At 40.8% G+C, this 19,688-nt stretch overlaps 1 protein-coding gene across 1 annotated transcript in view; it reads right to left on the bottom strand.

The window, feature by feature from the left end:
- The window catches only part of OSBPL8 (oxysterol binding protein like 8), a 192,364-nt gene that overhangs the window by 78,156 nt on the left and 94,520 nt on the right, over window positions 1–19,688 (bottom strand). The window contains exon 4 of the mRNA XM_044979381.1: window positions 16,211–16,348. Within this exon, the coding sequence (XP_044835316.1) occupies window positions 16,211–16,348 (138 nt within the window). The remainder of the gene's footprint in view (window positions 1–16,210; window positions 16,349–19,688) is intronic.

Raw genomic sequence — 19,688 nt, forward strand, 5'->3', positions numbered from 1 at the left:
ACTGAAATCAAAGTGTATATTATTTTTTATTACAAATATTTGCACTGTAAAAATGATAAAAGAATTAGTATTTGTCAATTGACCTCATATAAGTACTATACTGCAATTTCTGTCATGAAAGTGCAACTTACATATGTAAATTTTTTTGGTTGCATAACCGCCCTCCAAAACAAAACAATGTAAAACTTCAGAGCCTACGAGTCCACTCAGTCCTACTTCTTATTCAGCCAATCACTAAGACAAACAAGTTTGTTTACATTTACAGGAGATAATGCTGCCTGCTTCTTATTTACAATGTCACCAGGAAGTGTAGCTGGCATTGCAAAGTATTTACATGCCGGATATGGTGAGTATTTGCACCAGCTTTCATCCAGACCACACCACTCGATCCATTGTCTACAGCCAAGCTCTACAATAAAATCGCATTTGCTCCAACCCCTCAGACAGAGATAAACACCTACAAGATGTCTATCAAGCGTTCTTACAACTACAATACCCACCTGCTAAAGTGAAGAAATAGACTGACAGAGCCAAAAGAGTACCCAGAAGTCACCTATGCAGGACAGAAGAGTACCCAGAAGTCACCTATACAGAACAGGTCCAACAAAAAGTAACAGAACGCCACTAGCCATCACCTTCAGCCCCCAACTAAAACCTCTCCAGTGCATCATCAAGGATCTACAACCTATCCTGAAGGACGATACATCACTCTCACAGATCTTGGGAGACAGACCAGTCCTTGTTTACAGACAGCCCCCAAACCTGAAGCAAATACTCACCACCAACCACACACCACACAACAAAAAACACTAACTCAGGAACCTAACCTTGCAACAAAGCCCGTTGCCAACTCTGTCCACATATCTATTCAGGGGATACCATCATAGGACCTAATCACATCAGCCACGCCATCAGGGGCTCATTCACCTGCACATCTACCAATGTGATATATGCCATCATGTGCTAGCAATGCCCCTCTGCCATGTACATTGGCCAAACCGGACAGTCTCTACGTAAAAGAATAAATGGACACAAATCAGACGTCAAGAATTATAACATTCAAAAACCAGTTGGAGAACACTTCAACCTCTCTGGTCACTCGATTAAAGACCTAAAAGTCACAATATTACAACAAAAAAACTTCAAAAACAGACTCCAACAAGAGACTGCTGAATTGGAATTCATTTGCAAATTGGACACCATCAAATTAGGCTTGAATAAAGACTGGGAGTGGATGGGCCATTACACAAAGTAATATTATTTCCCCATCTTTATTCCTCCCCCACCCCAGTTCCTCATATCTCCTTGACAATTGCTGGAAATGGCCCATTTTCATTACCACTACAAACAGTTCTTTTTCTCTCCTGCTGATAATAGCTCACCTTAACTGATCACTTTCCTTATGTCATTGACATCCACGGTCACATTATTGGAATGGGCCTGTCTCCTGATCACAGGTACCTGTATGTGAACAGCCGGTCCTGGCCGCGGGACTGTGTGATCTCTGATCTCATGCAGCCACCCCCCATTGCAGAGGAGATTGACCTGCATGTGTTTGGTCTGAAGACAATGAAGGAGGTGAAGTGAGCTCTCCTCTCGCACCGGGCCTACACCCCCAACGATGAATGCTTCTTCATCTTCCTTGATGTCAGCAGGGATTTCGTAGCCAGTGGGGCAGAGGATCATCATGGCTACATCTGGGACCGGCACTACAACATCTGCCTGGCCAAGCTGCAGCACGACGACGTGGTCAACTCCGTGGCATTCAGCCCCATTGAGCAGGAACTGCTCCTGACAGCCAGTGATGACACCACCACCAAAGTGTGGCGCTCCCCCCGCACGGTGCGCATCCACCACGCCAGGAAACCGAAGCCCCGCAAGCTGCTCTTCTCCTGGCTGCTGAACCAGGAGAGCTGAACCAAGGCACCTGCTCATGCTGCTGCCTCACTCCAGCCACACCCTCTATTGTGCTTTGGACCTTATGGTAACATCCATTGTTCGTGTTCGTTCTCTCTCTCCCCCTCTCTCTGTATATATATATAGGGGAGGGATAAAGATGGGGAAATAGTATTACTTTGTGTAATAGCCCATCCACTCCCAGTCTTTATTCAAGCCTAATTTGATGGTGTCCAATTTGCAAATGAATTCCAATTCAGCAGTCTCTTGTTGGAGTCTGTTTTTGAAGTTTTTTTGTTGTAATATATATATATCTTCCTACTGTATTTTCCACTACATGCATCCAATGAAGTAGGCTGTAGCCCACGAAAGCTTATGCTCAAATAAATTTGTTAGTCTCTAAGGTGCCACAAGTTCTGTTTCCAAGCAGACAACTTTGCACATCCTCCTTGCTACCCCTCAGACATGGAAGGTGTTCCCCATTAACATGTGCAAAACTACCTTGCTGTTCTTCTTCAAATCCTTAGATAACCTAGCATTACAGACTTAATTTAGTGCCATTCTTTTCACAAGTGCTTCTACATGGAGTTGTCATATGCACACTTTTTTTTTAAAAGCCAAAGACCATCCTCCTGTCCCTCAGCAAAAAGCAGATATTCCTAGCAAGTTAAACCCATGAAATATATTTTATCACCTATGTATAAAAATTGGACAGTAGGGTGAACACTTTTTATATATTAAGTTATAAATTTAACACAGACACTCTTATCAGAATACTAGCAGCAATTTTTTTAAAGCATCTTAAACAATTTTCAGTATCTATTACAAGTCAGAGGACACTTCTGAATTTTGGAAGAATAATTAAGATGATTTACAAGAGTCCAATTTGAAAAGGATGATTTGTATAACAATGTAAACTTCAGGTTATAAGCAAAGATTCCTGCACATTCTGGTACATCTACACTGCAGCTCAGAGCGCGTATCCCATCCATGGTAGACAGACTCATGCTAACCCATGAAAAACAGCAGTGTGGATGTTGCTGCACAAGCAGAGGGTCAGGATGGCCACCTGAGATCAGACCCACCCAACTCCTGGGTTTGAGCTCCAATGGCTAGCTCAAGTCTCTGCCAGTGCAGCTATATACACACACAGCTATTTTTAGCACACTAGCTCACATCCTGCTAGCACGAGTCTGCCCACTCAGGCTGGGCGCAGTGCAGACATACCTTAAAACTCCAATCTTTTTTTCAATATTTGCCATATCTATTTTTCTATTGTACTTTGTTTTTCTGCTGCAACTCTACTGGGGGGGGGGGAGGGGGGGGAGAGGGAAATCAAAGCCAGGGTGAAGAAGTCAGTCAAAAATCTGTCAAACTACAACTCTTTGATGATTTATAGATATAAAATTGGGCATTTGACCACATTTGATTTGTATTCCAGAAATATTCCTTTGTAGCAGAGGTTTTAGTAGTCTTAAAATCAGAGTATAGTAGTCCTTGCCAAAATATGTTGCTATACGTAAGTCATCATGGCTGTAAGCAATGCACTATAGGACCTACAAAAATAAATCAAGCTTTACAGCAAAAAATTGTCAAATTCCCTCAAAGTCTTCTATCAGGAAGACTATCACTTGACAGGCCAAGTTCTGAATCCATCTGCCTATGAATACAAAACAACAAAATACTAAACAGACCTGTGACTGTAATAATGTGAAGTCCCATGAGCTCAAAGCACAAAAGAAGCCACAAATGTGCACACTTTTCAGTGATCTTTTGTTCTCAGTTACCTGCTAATGGCCTGTTTTGTATCAAGTGTATCATACAAGTGAAATTACATAATTAATACAATTAAAAACAATTTGTTTGTGTACCTCAGCCAACAGACAGCTATATGATTAGCCCCTTTCTATTACTTATTTAAGCAAGCTACCAAATAACCTACATTTAGCTACCGTAACCAGAAACAGAAACTATCCTCTACCTCTAACAGACCTAAACTTGATGACTTAGAAATTTCCCTGGACAACCTCTTCTACATTATAAGCACTGATGATGTAACACTTGTGATGCATCTTATGGTTGCCAACCAGTCCACAATAAACGCAAGTGTCATCAGGTGACTCAGATGTATAATTTAGCAGAACAAGGCAGAACCAAATTGTTTTTTTTTTTTTAATACATATGAACTTTCACTTCCTGATACTGTCAGATTAGACACCTGACCTACTGTACAAGGATATGCAGGGAGGTGTGGCTACCTGCTCTTCCTTGGTCAGAAACATGGCACCTAGGTGCCTCTGAAAATCCCATTAGGTAACTATTTACATTTTTGGGATCCTAAATACCTTTAAAAGTCTGGCCCACAGTTCTGATCACAATGTGGAAGAAGCATTAAGTATCAAATTAATTTTCAACAGCTAGAACTGCAGAAGTCACTGTTTGACTAGCATCTTAAGACTTTTGCCTTCCTCCTTAAAAACCTAAACTTTTTTTCCCCAGCATTACAGATCTTTGGAGCCTCTACACGTGTTCATTCTCTCCCCCCTCCCCCCCACCCATTTGAAAGACTTCTGTCTATCGGATAGCTTTTTTAAACTATCTAGGTGATGACTTACTGCCAGCCAGGGAATACTTGGATTTTATTCTTGTTTAGTCTGTTCATTTATTTAGAAGTATTAGCTAAATTTAAGCCAGGCGTTTTACAAGTGTAACCTCCACACTGTGCTAATGTAGAAAAGTAATAATATTGGAATGGAGGGGAAAGTACTCCAATAGCAGTAATGGAAAAAAAGATTTAGGGATGATAGGTATTCACCACAAGGAGGTATGGCAGAGGAAAAAACAAGTATGATTTCAGGTTACATATACAAAAGGATCACATAGTAAGTGGAGGTGATAGTCCCTTCTGTATATAGGTACTGTTAGGTTACACAGAGAATACTGTGCCTTGTTTGACATTTTAACCAAATGAGGTTGATAGAAAATTTAAAGAAAAGCACTTAAAGGAATAGAGGATAGTCAAGTTTCAGGAAGGCTAACTGATGCCAACATTAACTTTCGTAAATCAACCACTAGAATAACAGTTTTCAACCTGGGGTCCATAGACTATGTCTACAATTTTTGAAGGGATCCGCACTTCCATTCAAATTTTTTAGGGGTCCACAAATGAAAAACATTGAAAACCACTGCACTAGAGGATGCTGAAGCAAAACACATGCTGTACTCTGAGTAGTCAAGTGGGCATGAGCTTCATCTAAAGCCTACACTTTACCTTAGTTACTGCAAAGAATGTTAAGTACCAATCAGGGGCGGCTCTAGAAAATAGGCTGCCCCAAGCAGCGCGGTGTGCTGCGCCGCCCTTCCTCGGTCCCGCGGCGGGTCCCCTCTTCCCGCGGCTCCGGTTGAGCTCCCGCGGCAGGTCCACCGGAGCCCCGGGACGAGCGGACCTCCCGCGGGCACGGCTGCGGACGGTTCGCGGGTCCGGCGGCTCCGCTTGAGCTGCCGCAGTCATGCCTGCGGGAGGTCCAGCCGAGCCGCGGGACGAGCGCCCCCTCCGCAGTCATGCCTGCGGCAGGTCCGCTCGTCCGCGGCTCCGGTGGACCTCCCGCAGGCATGACTGCGGCAGGTCCACCGGCCCAGCCTGCCGCCCCCTAGATTTGGCCGCCCTAGGCAACAGCTTGGTTTGCTGGTGCCTAGAGCCGCCCCTGGTACCAATTAATACAAAAGTGCCCGTAAGCACTATTACAATTCTGTGCAATTCTGTGCAAGTGAAAGCTAGAGGTTACTAAACTTGGCAGACTCACTTAACTCATCTACTCTTGTTGGACTGGGAACGATCCTATAATCATTCTTACAAAACAGTTTCTCAGTTGACTTAAAACAACTCTCATGTAAGGAACTGTCAAGAAAAAATAGCAATACATCAGTTATTTAAAACAAGACGACCCCACAAAACCTGGTATTAAGTAACGTTATTTCTTTAAAGCTACCGTCCAAACTTCAAATATATGAAGATATGTTCAGTTACTGCAGGCTGTATCTCAAGCTGTACTTTAAGACAAACAAGTTGATGTTTTCAGAGCGGCAAGAGCTAGCACAATAATATGACCACTTCTATTTACAGTATTTTCTGTTTTCTTGCTAGTGATTCAGAGAGTGACTGGTTCCCTTCTACCCTTACTCTTTCTTGAGAGATGTAAACCAGGGCTTGAAACTAAATCTAGAACAAATTAGGGTAGATTTATTTCTAGTGCTACGATATAGCATTGCATGAGGTTAGAAATACTAGAGCTAAGATCAGGATATTTAAAAAGATCGATTTCTTTTAAAGTTTATATTTGTATTCCACCCAACGCCTGCAAAACACCAGGTCAAAATGCATAGGAAATAAAATATTTGCATATCTTTTACTTTAGTTCAGCCTCTCATTTTTGCAAAAGCTACATGACCAACAAACTTACTTTTATGGTACTAGAATAGGTAATTAGTCAAAGTATTCCTAAGCTTACTTTAAAACACAGGCCTCAAACAAAATTTCTACCACCCTATACAAATTTTTATAACTATAAAAATGTATCACACTGACAATACACTTATTACAATTAAAAACAGCAACATTTGGCATGGCAGACAATTCACTGAATTTATTTAGCTTGCCATTGGTCAGGTAGCCTAGCAAATACTGAACCTCCAACAGATGACTGTAAAGAAGTTGCTATGTTTTCTAAAAGTGTTTTGTTTATAGGAATAATGTACCTAGCCATATTTCACTCCTTTCTACTGTAAATTTCAGTCCTGATGTTAAAAAATCCCATGAATAAGGATTTCAGTTCAGGTCAGTCAGAGCAAATGCAAACATCTGGAAGCAATGCTATTTTTGGAACACACATGTATTTGTAATACAATCACAGAATATCACCCTCTTCAAGGTCAACTTCACGGCAATTAAAATATATTTCTAACGCTTGTACTTCATTAGATGAACATTTATATATGAAATATTCATTTTTGAAATTCAAACTACTCCAAATACATGAATCATTACTTCATATTGCAAGTTCATGGCAATATTAACATTGCAGCTGGCACAGCCATCTAAAAAATTACACAAATCTTGAACAGATAAAATTGTTTCTGGGCATAGTGCTTTATAATTTTCTAGCAATATGCGCCATGGACTGAAAACAAGGAATTTATTGTACTTTTACCTGCAAATATTTTACATTTAACCTGAAGCCCATTACTTATATATTACTTATATATTGTGCCCATTACTTATATATTTGTACACTCTAGATATTATTTAAAAAAGCAATGTGTCAAGTTCTGTACCCCTATTTTAAAAAATAACCAAGGATAGGATTTTCAGAGCATCGTGGGCGACTTTCAATGGGACTTGCACTCTTAACCCAGTTAGGAGCTTTGGAAAATCCCACCCTAATTTTTCATTTATGTTACAAATATACCTAACAGCAAAAGTAAATTAAAATGTAAATTACATTTCACTTGCGTTCTGCATTTCTCATGTTAAAAGCAAAAGTAGTCAGTTTCACTTCTGGTTACTGAGATAATTAAGTTCATTTGATAACTAGTTCAGTGCAGTGTTGATGGCAAATAGCCATAACAAATGTTTGACTAGATATTTTCCATAGGATTTTTTCTTTTAAAAGTGATGGGAAATTTGGTTGGTCTGTTTTTGTGAGCCTTTTGTTTAAAAGAACCTTGGGGTATAGTTTTAAAGAGACACTGTCACCTTAAATACCTCTGAACTGAGTGAATTTAAAAACACACACACCCACACACACTATCCCTCCGTGGCACTGGGCTGTTAGTATTAAATAATAAAAATAATAAGCTTTTGCACAGCTCACAGGAGTTAAAGCTTACAAATCAGTTTAATCTGTACACAAATGGTGCCCACAGTTGTTGTGATTCTGTATTAAATTACACTGACTAGCAGAACAAGCTGTTCCAGGATTTATGAAAACTCATGTTACAAACTACTGGGGCTTTTAGTTTTTGTGGTAAAAGTACTGGATCAAGAAGTAATCATTTAGTAGTTATTAACATTTTCCATTAATTATTTCTTGGTAGTTGGAAAGCACTAAATCCTGTAGTTGCTTTCATGAAATGGATACTTCTACCTGAGTGGAAGTCACTTACTGGACATAATGGTCAATCCTGCTATTTTACTTCTACTTCTAGATATTGCTCTGTGCAGGTGAACAAGTAGAATTTTTGCATAGTGCTATAAAATTAATTGGTGGTGGTTTGTTCAGAAAACTTTGTCACTTCAAGGCAATCATTACAACATTCACATCATGAAGAGCACCACAACTTCCATGCTTGTTGATAGCAGACTGGCCAAGGACTGACTGAGCCTGCACTACCACTCAAAAGTCCAACAATGCTAAGATTGAAGCCTATTATGAGGACAGCATGAGGCCTCCCTATACTTTACCTAGTCTCTAAGCAAGTATAGGAAGACTTAAGTCACCAGGGATGCCAATACACCAATTTCAAAAGCACTGAATTCACATCTTTACAGAAGTTTACAGAAATAATAAAACAGGCTAAATTAACCACCCATATTAGTCAGTTCATTTGCATGAATTAAGACACTAAAGTAACTTGTTTGTATTGCTGTCACACAAAAAACCCACCAACAATGGACTGAGACCCCATTGTATTAGTGCCCCTGCCTCAAAAAACTTATATAAGCACAAGATGAGACAATAGGAGGAATTACAGAGTATCAGTGAAATGATTACTGTAGTATGATCTAGCCTATCGCTTTTATAAATCTTTTCCAAACTTTTTTTTTTTAATTTACAGACTGGTCTCTATTATTTTGGTGATCAAAAGCAGAGCCATTAAAGAACACAATGAATGCTTGACCACATCTATATCGTCAGGCATAATGGTTACATTTGGGGCTTTATAAAAAAAACGTTTTAGGAAACTAAATATACAGGTACTGCATTGCTGGTCAAGAAAAAGATATAGCAAAGGAAAGAACCACCACAAACTTGTTTAGAAGGTTTATTAATATTAAAGTTAGACAAATTTTATAGCAAGACTGTTCCTAAAGAATAGACTACAGCATGAGTCAGGAGTTTATGTACCTGTTGCAATGAAATATTAGCAGCTTTTAGAAAATATACCATAATTAGCAGTCAGTAGTGCAGAAGACCATAGTAAAATACATCTTGGGAAAACACTAAACAAAACAAAGTAGCAAGTCGGTGGTATTTTTGGCTGAATTCACAAGTGTCTCATCTGAATTCTTCCCAAATATATTGACTTTTTTCCACCCTTGCAGTCAAAAAGGGAAACCAAAAACATAATGAAAGCTCAAAATTAACTGATGAAAATACAGCAAACTAAGAGCAGAATATTTTTATTTAAATAATCCAATAACCCTAACCCATCCCAACACACCATTAACATAATTAAATCTCAACAGCAATAAATGATCAATTTGATAGGAACTCAACCAGCCACCTACAAATATGTCTTTCTACCGCATCTAGGAAGCATACCCTCTACCTTCTCCAAGAACCTGAACACCTGTCCTTTGAAGTATGCCCAGAAGATCAACAAAAATTCAGGCTATTTCAGACAAAAGGGGTATAATATGCTCAGGAAGGGTTGTTAGACTGACCCTGTCAGATTTTGATTGGCAACAGATCTACTGCAGAAAGATCTGGGAGTCCAAGAAAAAAACCTGTCTGTAAAAGAAGGACTTAGAAACTTGACAGGTAAGAAATTAGACTTCTCTAATATACTTTGTCATGTCAGATAGCAGGATGCCTACAGCAGTACCCATTCATGTAAATGGGACTGAGAGGATAGCAACTTACAGCACCTACCCCAGAAGAAGCTGTCATATATTGCCTGTAAAATTTAGGGTAAAACGCAAGTGACCACTTGACAGTCCAAGTGAAGTTCCACATTGCAGGTCAATACTGCCCAAGGAGAAGGGCATGAATTTAACAATTCAAAACACACTGATAATACACTTATTACAATTAAAAATGGCAACATTTGGCATGGCAGACAATTCACATGAATTTAACAATTGAAAACACACTTTTGGCAAGCAGGTAAGAATTCCCGTGAATTTAATGCTTGCAGAATGGATGTCAGGATATCCATCCATTAGAGAGAGGGAATTCTCAGAAACTTGTTAATTTATTTTAAATCACAGCAATAGATGGAATGGTACAGAAGGCTCCTGAGCTACATTTAATATGCTGAAGTATCACAGTCATCCTTCCCTGGAAGGGAACTACTTAAATTTGCATTACTTGGATTAAAAAATTCTGCTATTTGCTTCACGGCATTTTGGGGGCTAGGAGGGGGGAAGAAATAAATGAGTCTCACATACTGATGACTTCCACTTTGCACACACACAATTCATATTTTATTTGCTCCACACATCTGTAAATCACAGGCCTATTATACAGAAACTGGGGCGATTCCCTGACACCTTCATTTAGTGTCTCAAAGGAGAAGTAACAAAGAATCCTGTGGCACCTTATAGACTAACAGACGTTTTGCAGCATGAGCTTTCGTGGGTGAATACCCACTTCTTCAGATGCAAGTATTCACCCACGAAAGCTCATGCTGCAAAACGTCTGTTAGTCTATAAGGTGCCACAGGATTCTTTGTTGCTTTTACAGATCCAGACTAACACGGCTACCCCTCTGATACTCAAAGGAGAAGGTTACTTACCAGCAACTGGAGATTTTTTGACATGTCATCTCTATCTGTATTCCACAGAGGGTTACACATTCAAATTCTCCGACTCCTGGAGTGTGGTGTGTAAATAGTATCCGCTGGTCCATGCATGGTTCCTTCTTCACCACAAATCTAAGATGTCCACAGCAGAGAGGAAAGAGGGCGGGAAATGGAATACAGCTAGGGACCATACATCTTGAAGAACCTCCAGTTACAGGTAAGTAAGCTCCTTTTCTTCAAGTGATGGTCCCTATTGTATTCCACTGATGGAGATTGACAAGCAGTACCTAAGTTGGTGGATGGTGCGAGGATGATGATGGAAGGGTCATGTGGAGGACCACCGTGCAAAATAGAATAATAGAATCATAGGGTTAAAAGGGACTGCAAGAATCATTTACTCTAACTCCCTGTCAAAATGCAGGATTTATTGTGTCTAAACATCCAAGACAGATGGCAGCCAGCCTCCTTTTGTAAAACTCCAGTAAAGAAGTTTCCACAACCTCATAAGGCAGTCTGTTCCATTGTCCTACTCTTCTTTTTACTAAGATTTAACCTAAATCTGCTATGCAGTAGTTTGAACCCATTGCCTCTTCTCCTGCCCTCTGTGGCAAGAGAGAAGAACTTTTGTCCATCTTTTTTCTGGCAGCCTTTCAAGTATTTGAAGACCATTATCATACCCCACCCCCACAATTTCCTCTTTTCCAAACTAAACATACCCAGCTCCTTCAGCCTTTGTTTTTATGGCTTGCATTCCATCCCTTTGATCATCTTTGTTGTTCACCTCTGGATCCTTTCCAGTTTCTCTACAGCTTTTCTATACACTGATGACCAAAACTGGACACAGTACTGCTGAGTCCAGCCATGAGTCCAAACAGCTGAGGCCTAACCAGTGCCAAGTAGAGTGGTACTATCACCTCCCGGGACTTGCATGCTATGCTTCTGTTAATGCAACCTAAAATTGCATTTGCTTTTTTTGCAACAGCTGACTCATATTGAGGTTGTGATCCGCCACAACTCCCAGATCCTTCTCAGCAGTGCTGCTGCCAACACAGTTTCCCCCTACTCAGTATCTGTGCATTTGGTTTTTCTTCCTTAAGTGTAGCACCTTACATTTGTCTATAGCTCAGTTCTCCAATTTATCAAGAGCCCTCTGAATTTTAGCTCTATCCTCCAAAGTACTCGTAAGCCCCATTAGCTTTGTGTCATCTGCAAATTTGATCAGTATTCTCTCTATTCCTACATCTAGGTCATTAATAAAGATGTTAAACAACACCTGACCCAGAACAGATTCCTGTGGAACCCCACCTGAGACCTCCCTCCAATCCAACATCATTCCATTAATAGTTATTCTTCATTTGTGGTTATTTAACGAATTATGGATCCACTTAATGGTAGTTCTGTCAAGCCTGCATTTCTCCAGCTTATTGATCAGAATGTCATGTGGAACTGTGTCAAAAGCCTTGCTGAAGTCCAGATATATTGTGTCCACCACATTCCCCCTATCCACCAAATCAGTTACCCTGCCAAAGAAGGAAATCAAACTGGTTTGGCATGATTTGTTCTTGGTAAATCCATGCAGGCTGATAGTGATTACCCCTTCATCCTCCAAGTATTCACAAAATGAATGTTTTAGCTTCCCAGGTATCAAAGTCAGGCTGACTGGTCTAAAGTCTCCCGGCTCCTCCTTTCTCCCCTTTGTTAGCCCTTCTCCAGTCTTCTGGCACCTCTTCTGTCATCCATGAGTTTGTAAATATTATTGCTAATGGTTCTGAAATTTCTTCAGCTAATTCCTCCAGTACCCTTGGATGAATAGCATCTCGCCGCACTGATTTGAATTAATTCAAATTGGTCAAAAGATCTCTTACGCCTTCTTTACTTATCTTCATCTGCATCTTTTCCCCTTTATTGTCTAAGGTAACTTTGCGAGTCATCTGGTCACGTGTTCTTTTTTGTGAGAAGACTGAAGCAAAGTAGGCACTGAGCAACTCTGCCTTCCTATCATCTTTTGTTACCAGCTGAAGCAAATGAAGTATCCACTGCCAAGCCTTGCACCAGGGCATAAAGTGTCGTAAAGATGTACACCAAACTCCACGTGGCTGCTTTACTTATGTCTGTGAGAGAGACGCTCTGGAGGGAGGCCATGATGGTAGCTTGTGCTCTAGGGGAGTGAGTCTTTATCCCTGCAGGGGGAGGTAGGTCCAACAGCTGGTAGCATAGTTTGATGCAGTCAGAAATCCACCTGGAGAGAATCTCTGGGTGGATATGGCCTGTCCCCAGAGTCTCTCAGCTATTGCAATGAATAGTAGACAGGCCTTTGATATGTTTCATTCTCTGCAGGTAGAAGGTCAGCACATGCCTGACATTGAGGGAATGGAGCCGACATTCTTGCGTGGAGGCATGTGGTTTTGGAAAGAAAACCTGTAAGTGAATAGCTTAGTTAACCTGGGTTATCACCTTGGTAGAAATTTAGGGTGTAGACATAAGGAGATTTTCTCCTTGTGGAATACTGTGAATGGCGGGTCCGCCATCATAGCACAGAGTTTACCATCTCTCCTCACTGCAGTGATAGCTACCAGGAAGGTAACTTTCATGGGAAGGAGGGACAAGGAAGAGATTGCCAGTGATGGGGCGGGGGGGGGGAGAGGGGGTGTCATTCAAACTGAGAATACCAAATTCAAGTCCTATTGAGATGTGACCATTTGGCAGAGAGGGAAGGTTCTGAGTAGGCCTTTCCACAACCTAGGGTGTGTAAAAAGAAATAAACCCTCTACACTGGTGGATAGAATGTGATAATTGCAGTCAAGTGGTCAGTCAATGTGCTGAGGGTGAGACCCAATGACTTCAGGAATAGAATGTAGTCCAGAATCAGGGGATTTCCACCTCTTCTGGTGGAACTCCTTTAAGTTGGGCCCAAGAGGAAAAGCACCTCCACTTAGCCAGGTAGCATTGTCTAATGGAGTCCTTCCTGCTGCTAGAGAGAATGTCTTGTATGGCCGAGGAGCATGCTCATTCTAGAGTAGGTGCCCATCGAATTACCACATCCTGATATGTGGATTGGGGTGCCACCAAGTTGGGTGAGGAGATCAGGAAAGTTCAGGATGGGAATCAGGGGATAAGAGGACATGCGGAGGCAATTGGCGAACCAGAACTGTTTGGGCCGAAAGATGGCCCTGAGGATGAAGTCACCCTGTCTCATTGGATTTTGAGGAGAAATTGAGGTAGAAGTGGCAGTGGAAGAAATGCGTAGTTGAATTGGTCTGACCACGAGAGTAGAAGAGCATCACCCGGGGAGTGACAGTCGATGCCTTCTCTGGAGCAGTACGTGGTGCATTTGTTGTTGGTCTGAAAAGTGAATATGTCCATGACAGGGATTCCCCATTGTTTGAGGATATTGCCTAGCACCATATTGTGAAGCACCCATTTGTGGTCACTTGCAAAGTGTCTACTGAGCAAGTCCGTGAGCACATTCTGTGTTCCCAGAGGTAAGCTGCAGATAGGGCGATTTGATGTGTGATGCACCAGTTCCAGAGCTTGACCACTTCTGTGCAGAGAGTGGGGGTTCTCGCTCCCCCTTGTTTGTTGATATAGAAAACTGGTGGCAGTGTTGGCTGACATGATGAAATTGAAAGAGTGAGAGAAATGGTTTGCACGCCCTTTGCACTGCTCCAAGTTCCAGGATGTTGATGTGCACCCTGGACTTGAGAGGGGTTCACATGCCTTGTTCTGTGCGGTTGTCCATATGGGCTCTCTAGGCTATTAGGGAAGCATCTGTGATAATAATTTTGCTTGGAAAGGAGAAAAGAAAGGGAACCCCCAGCAGTACATGACCAACAAGGGGGAGAGAGTTGCGATCCACCATAGTAGGGACAATAGTACCAGAATCTTCAGCCTGAGATCCAAAGAGTTATGGCTCGCTGAGTACACGGAATGGAGCCACGTCTGGGGGCAGTAAAGATGAAGCCTAGCGGAAAGGGGTAACATAGCTAGGTGGCCCTGAAGAGACAGACATGTCTTGAACGGTACATGTGGGTCGTTCATGATGTGAGATATGATGGTGTTTATTGCCTGAAACCTGTCTGTGGGCAGGTATGTGTAACACACTGTACCTCAAAACGGCACCTTGTAACCTCCATATTCATCATTCATATGTGGTTGTAATATTTCATACAAAGCATGCCATGTAAGGTATCATATGAAAGGTCTGCTGAACCCCATTGTTCCATCCAAATATGTATATTGTTAGTGTGTATGTTATGAGATTTTGCTGTATGGTTGTTACTAAAATATGTTGTAAATATGCTAGTGGCACAGAAAGGACCCCCTCCCAGGAGGGTGCTCAACGACCATCAATCAGCAGGGGAATTGTAATAAACGGATTTACAATTCAATGACAGTTGTGCAAGCACCACACAATGGGAACTGCTTGACCCCATGACACAGTTGCACAAGGCGACTGCCCAACTCAGTGACTCAGCAAAAACTGCCAGGACATGTCTGGGCAAGTGTCTTCTAGGAAAATGGACTAAGGATATAAAATATGGAACAGTGGCAGCATGCCTTCACCTTTCTTCTCCCCCACCTATGCTGGAAGCAACAAGAACACTGAGAAGACAAAAACTTCAACTGAGAAGATTGGTCCATGATTAAGACAGGCCCGTGTATTAAGAATTTCAACATCCAGTGGGGTGAGAAAATTGCTTGATCTAAATACTGCCTAATGCAATAAGGTTTAGATTTAGATTGTGCGCTTATCTTTTATTTTCTTTGGTAACTAGCTCTGAACTCTTATATCTACCACTTTAATCTATCTTTCTGAAGTCAACAGATCTGTTTTATATTTTACCTAAAACAGTTTGGTATAGTTGAAGTGCTTGGGATGTTTCATGTTTCAATCTGCTGGAAAATAAGATTAAATACATCATTTGAGCTTGCAGAGGATGTCCCAGAAAGGGATATGTTTCTCATGCTGTGCATTAAGTAACAAGTGTAAATATCTTATCACACAGACAAAAATAACCATATCTACATACTAGATTTTTCAAGAACAGTCCTACATTCTGCCATGCCACGCTGTATAGCTGATGATGAATAAACCTCTCTGCATCAAGTTATATTTTCTTGAAGTACTTTTACAAATGTATTGTATAAACAGTCTTGCATAAAATGCTTAGATGTGGCATAAATAGCAGTTACAAGATTATATGTGGTCACCTTTATTCACTGTCACAATACGGAATATTTCTCCACAAGTCATAATGTGTACTTTATGTAAAACAGTGCCATGAGCTATGCTTTAATCCTCTTCTGTTGTGCAATTAACAACTTTTACTTTAGTGATATGAAGAATTCCATACATTATGCTTTGGCTAACAGAATAAATTGAAGTTAATTATATTGGAAGCTTTTACACCAGAAGGTACTTAGACAAGTTTCCTTTTTCTGAAACCTCAGTTTTAAAAGCAATATTTTGTCAAGAACTGAACTAATGTTTGATGCTTGGGTTGGAATAGGTAACAACTGCCAAGTTTGGAATATTTTAAACCCTTCAGTAATAGAAGTAGAGGTCTCTTACCATGGCTGTGGACTGTTCCTGGACTGAGCGTCGGCTGGAGTAGATCTTTGGTTGGAGTGAGATGTGCTTCTTTCCCCTGGCGCTGGCTCATCTTTCCTGGAGTCAGAAGGTGTGATTCATCACTGTTTGTTACCACAGCTGGAACATAAAAAGGATGGTCACGCAACTATAGAAATCGATGCATGACAAAGAAATAAATGACAGCAATTAAATAATCTTTAATTACTAAAAATCTGCCTTTCAGATTAAATCATTGGGACCTTCATTTTCAAACCCAGAGGTGCTCTTTCCTCTTGAGCAGGCTAAGGAATTTCCCAACCAGCAATTTGGTTAGGAATAGACAATGGTCTGGGAGAGTGAAGTATACAGCAGAGGAAAAGAGTATTGGGAATCGGGAAAACTATGTGGCCTGGAATCCACTACACTAATCCATTGCAAAACACACTCCTGTAGAGGGGGTGGGGGGTGAGTGAGAGAGTGAGTGTGAGAGAGAGACTTCTTGAAATCCAGCTTCCCTCTGGATCCAGTCTGTGGGAATCCTTAGTACGGCACAGGCCATGGCTGCAACTCGCCAGCTCAAGTGTCTCAGTTGCAGAACCATGTGTTTGTTCCTAAAAGCTATCAATGGATGCACGTTACCATAACAAGCATGTAGACCTCTGGTGAGGGAATGGGCAGAGGAGCAAAGGAGAGAGATTAAAAAGCAGAAGTGAATAAAAATGGAAATTTCCTTCAAACAATGGAAGGGATGTTGGAAGTTTGCAAACAATGACAGAGATGAGGGGAAAATTGAACATCTTTTAAAAAAAGCTTTAGAGTGTAAATCCTGTAGTAATAGTGGCCAGTAATCACCGACCACTTTACTTGTATCCACCTATAAACTGTTCAGGGTAGGGACTGTTCCCTTCTTCTGTAATAGTACAGTGGCTGGCACACTGTGGGTGTTATTGGAATGAGTAGCCATGACTAATGAAATAAGGATGGGGGAAAATAAACACCAAAATGAAAACAGAGATTACAAAGGATGCCTAATTCAACAAGTCACCACATGGCAGGCTGCAAAAATAAGAAGATATGAGCCCCTTGGCTGCAGACTTCACCATGCCTTAAGATTTCCTCGTCTCTTCAGGCTGGGCCTCTGAACTGTATTTTTAAACCATGTCAGGTTAGGAGTTTAATTTTCCAGACATGACATTCCAAGGATGCCTGATGGCTTGTTTCATTATTATTATCACTAAGTTATTTTTTCCACAAAGGTGGCAATGACCAGTGAAGACAGCATAAAGAGTAAAAGGACAGTAGTAGTCCCCACTTTATAGCTCTATTCTGGACAAACTACAAACACTTATGTGACCTGCTGATCAGGAAAGTTGGGTGAAAAAGTAGCACTTCTTCTCCCTCCCTCTGGGGAAGGAGGAAAGAGTAGGGTTAAAATCAAATGCTTTTTCAAGACATCGAAATATATCAGTGCTGGCAGGTCAGTAGTCCAGAGTCACCCTATAAACCAGCATAGAAGCAAAATGCAAAGGCGCTGAAGATCTATAAAGGAAACAAAATTTCACTTTAGAGTTTCGGTGGATTATGAACAGTCCTAAAAAACAATTATGACACTGTTCTTTAAAATATATTTTAATCTGTTTTAAAACAGCAACTTTGAAGTATATAACAAATAAGCAATTAAAATCTAGAATTCTGAAAGATAATTCCCCCTCCTGCCATTTGATTTTATGTTTTTCACATCTTTTCCTTCATACTGTTGCAATGGAGCTGCAATTTCATTTCTGCTATTACATGCATTGGAGTACCTGACAATTTGAAGAGAGTCACCATGTATAGAACTATAATGCCCTCTGCTGGTTCCTGTTCAATACTGGAAGCAAAATCACTTCAAGTTGTCCAATTTTGACATTGTAATGTCCAAATTGCCTCCAATTGTGTGTCCAGTGTACACATCAAAATCACATGTACTCCAAAGGAGGACAGACACTCAGCTTTTTTGTATTAATTGGTTATTTATATAACAATATCAAAGTAACAGTGCACAAAGTATTGCCAAAGTAAGTTTACCTGAACCCAGAACCTCTTTTGGGGCACTTATATTACCAGTATTATATTTTTAACTTTTCCTAACTTTTTAAAACTGATGTAGTAGTTGGTGCTTTTCCATTTTTATTTAAGTCATAACGAGGAATACTCTTGGTTAGTTGTCACAAGTAACTCAGAATGCTAATCCCTCATAGTGCACGGCTCATTAATACACAGAACATCAATGAATTTAGGACTTTCTTTAGTAAAAACAGTCATGTTTTAAGGAAAAGTTTACCACCATCCACCCTGTTGAAAACTTAAAGTTTGCCATGTACCCAAAACACACAGTGTTGTAGTGCCACTGCAAAGTTCACCTAATCAAGATACTGAAACAGTGATGGCATACACACACACACACACAGACAATATCTGCAAACTATTCCTTTTGAACGGTTATGTGATATAGTGTATGTGTTTAAGTTAGTTTATAAGTGTTTCAAAGCAAGAACTTGGTCTTTTAACTGTATTTGCACTTATGAAGCTTTAACATTGGCCTCTTCAATTGAGTGGGCGCTTCAAAAAAGTTAATCTGTAAAGCTGAAAATGATCAGCAGAAGAGAAAGGAGTTCAAAGTTGTTAAACTCCAATGGTATTTGTCAGCACAGTGTTACAGAACAGTAAGAAGTGAATGGAAAGTTTTCAGTGCAGGTGCACTTCTGCCTGTATTGCAAGTAATACAGCAAGCACAAGCTAGGAATCTTAGGCCTGGTCTACACTAAGAAGGGGGGTCGAACTAGGGTACGCAAATTCAGCTACGTGAATAGCGTAGCTGAATTCGAAGTACCCTACTTCGACCTACTCATCCGTCCAGACGCGGCGGGGTCGAACTCTGCGGCTCCCCCGTCGACTCCGCCACCGCCGTTTGCAGTGGTGGAGTACCGGAGTTGACCGCAGCGCTTCCGGAGTTCGAACTATCGCGTCTAGATCAGTCCGCGTCGACCCGGAAGGTAAGTGTAAACCTACCCTTAGAGACTAACAAATTTATTTCAGCATGAGCTTTCGTGAGCTACAGCTCACTTCTTCGGATGCATAGAATGGAACACACAGACAGGAGATATTTATACATACAGAGAACATGAAAAGGTGGAAGTATATGTGATATATGCCATCATGTGCCAGCAATGCCCCTCTGTCATGTACATTGGCCAAACTGGACAGTCTCTACGCAAAAGAATAAATGGACATAAATCTGACATCGGGAATCATAACATTAAAAAACCAGTGGGAGAACACTTCAACCTCTCTAACCACTCAGTGACAGACTTGAAGGTGGCAATTTTGCAACAAAAATACTTCAAAAACAGACTCCAAAGAGAGACTGCTGAACTCTAATTAATATGCAAATTAGACACAATTAACTCAGGCTTAAACAGAGACTGGGAATGGTTGG

The sequence above is a fragment of the Mauremys mutica genome, chromosome 1 (genome assembly GCF_020497125.1).
Source record: "Mauremys mutica isolate MM-2020 ecotype Southern chromosome 1, ASM2049712v1, whole genome shotgun sequence".
Classification (NCBI taxonomy): Eukaryota; Metazoa; Chordata; order Testudines; family Geoemydidae; genus Mauremys; species Mauremys mutica.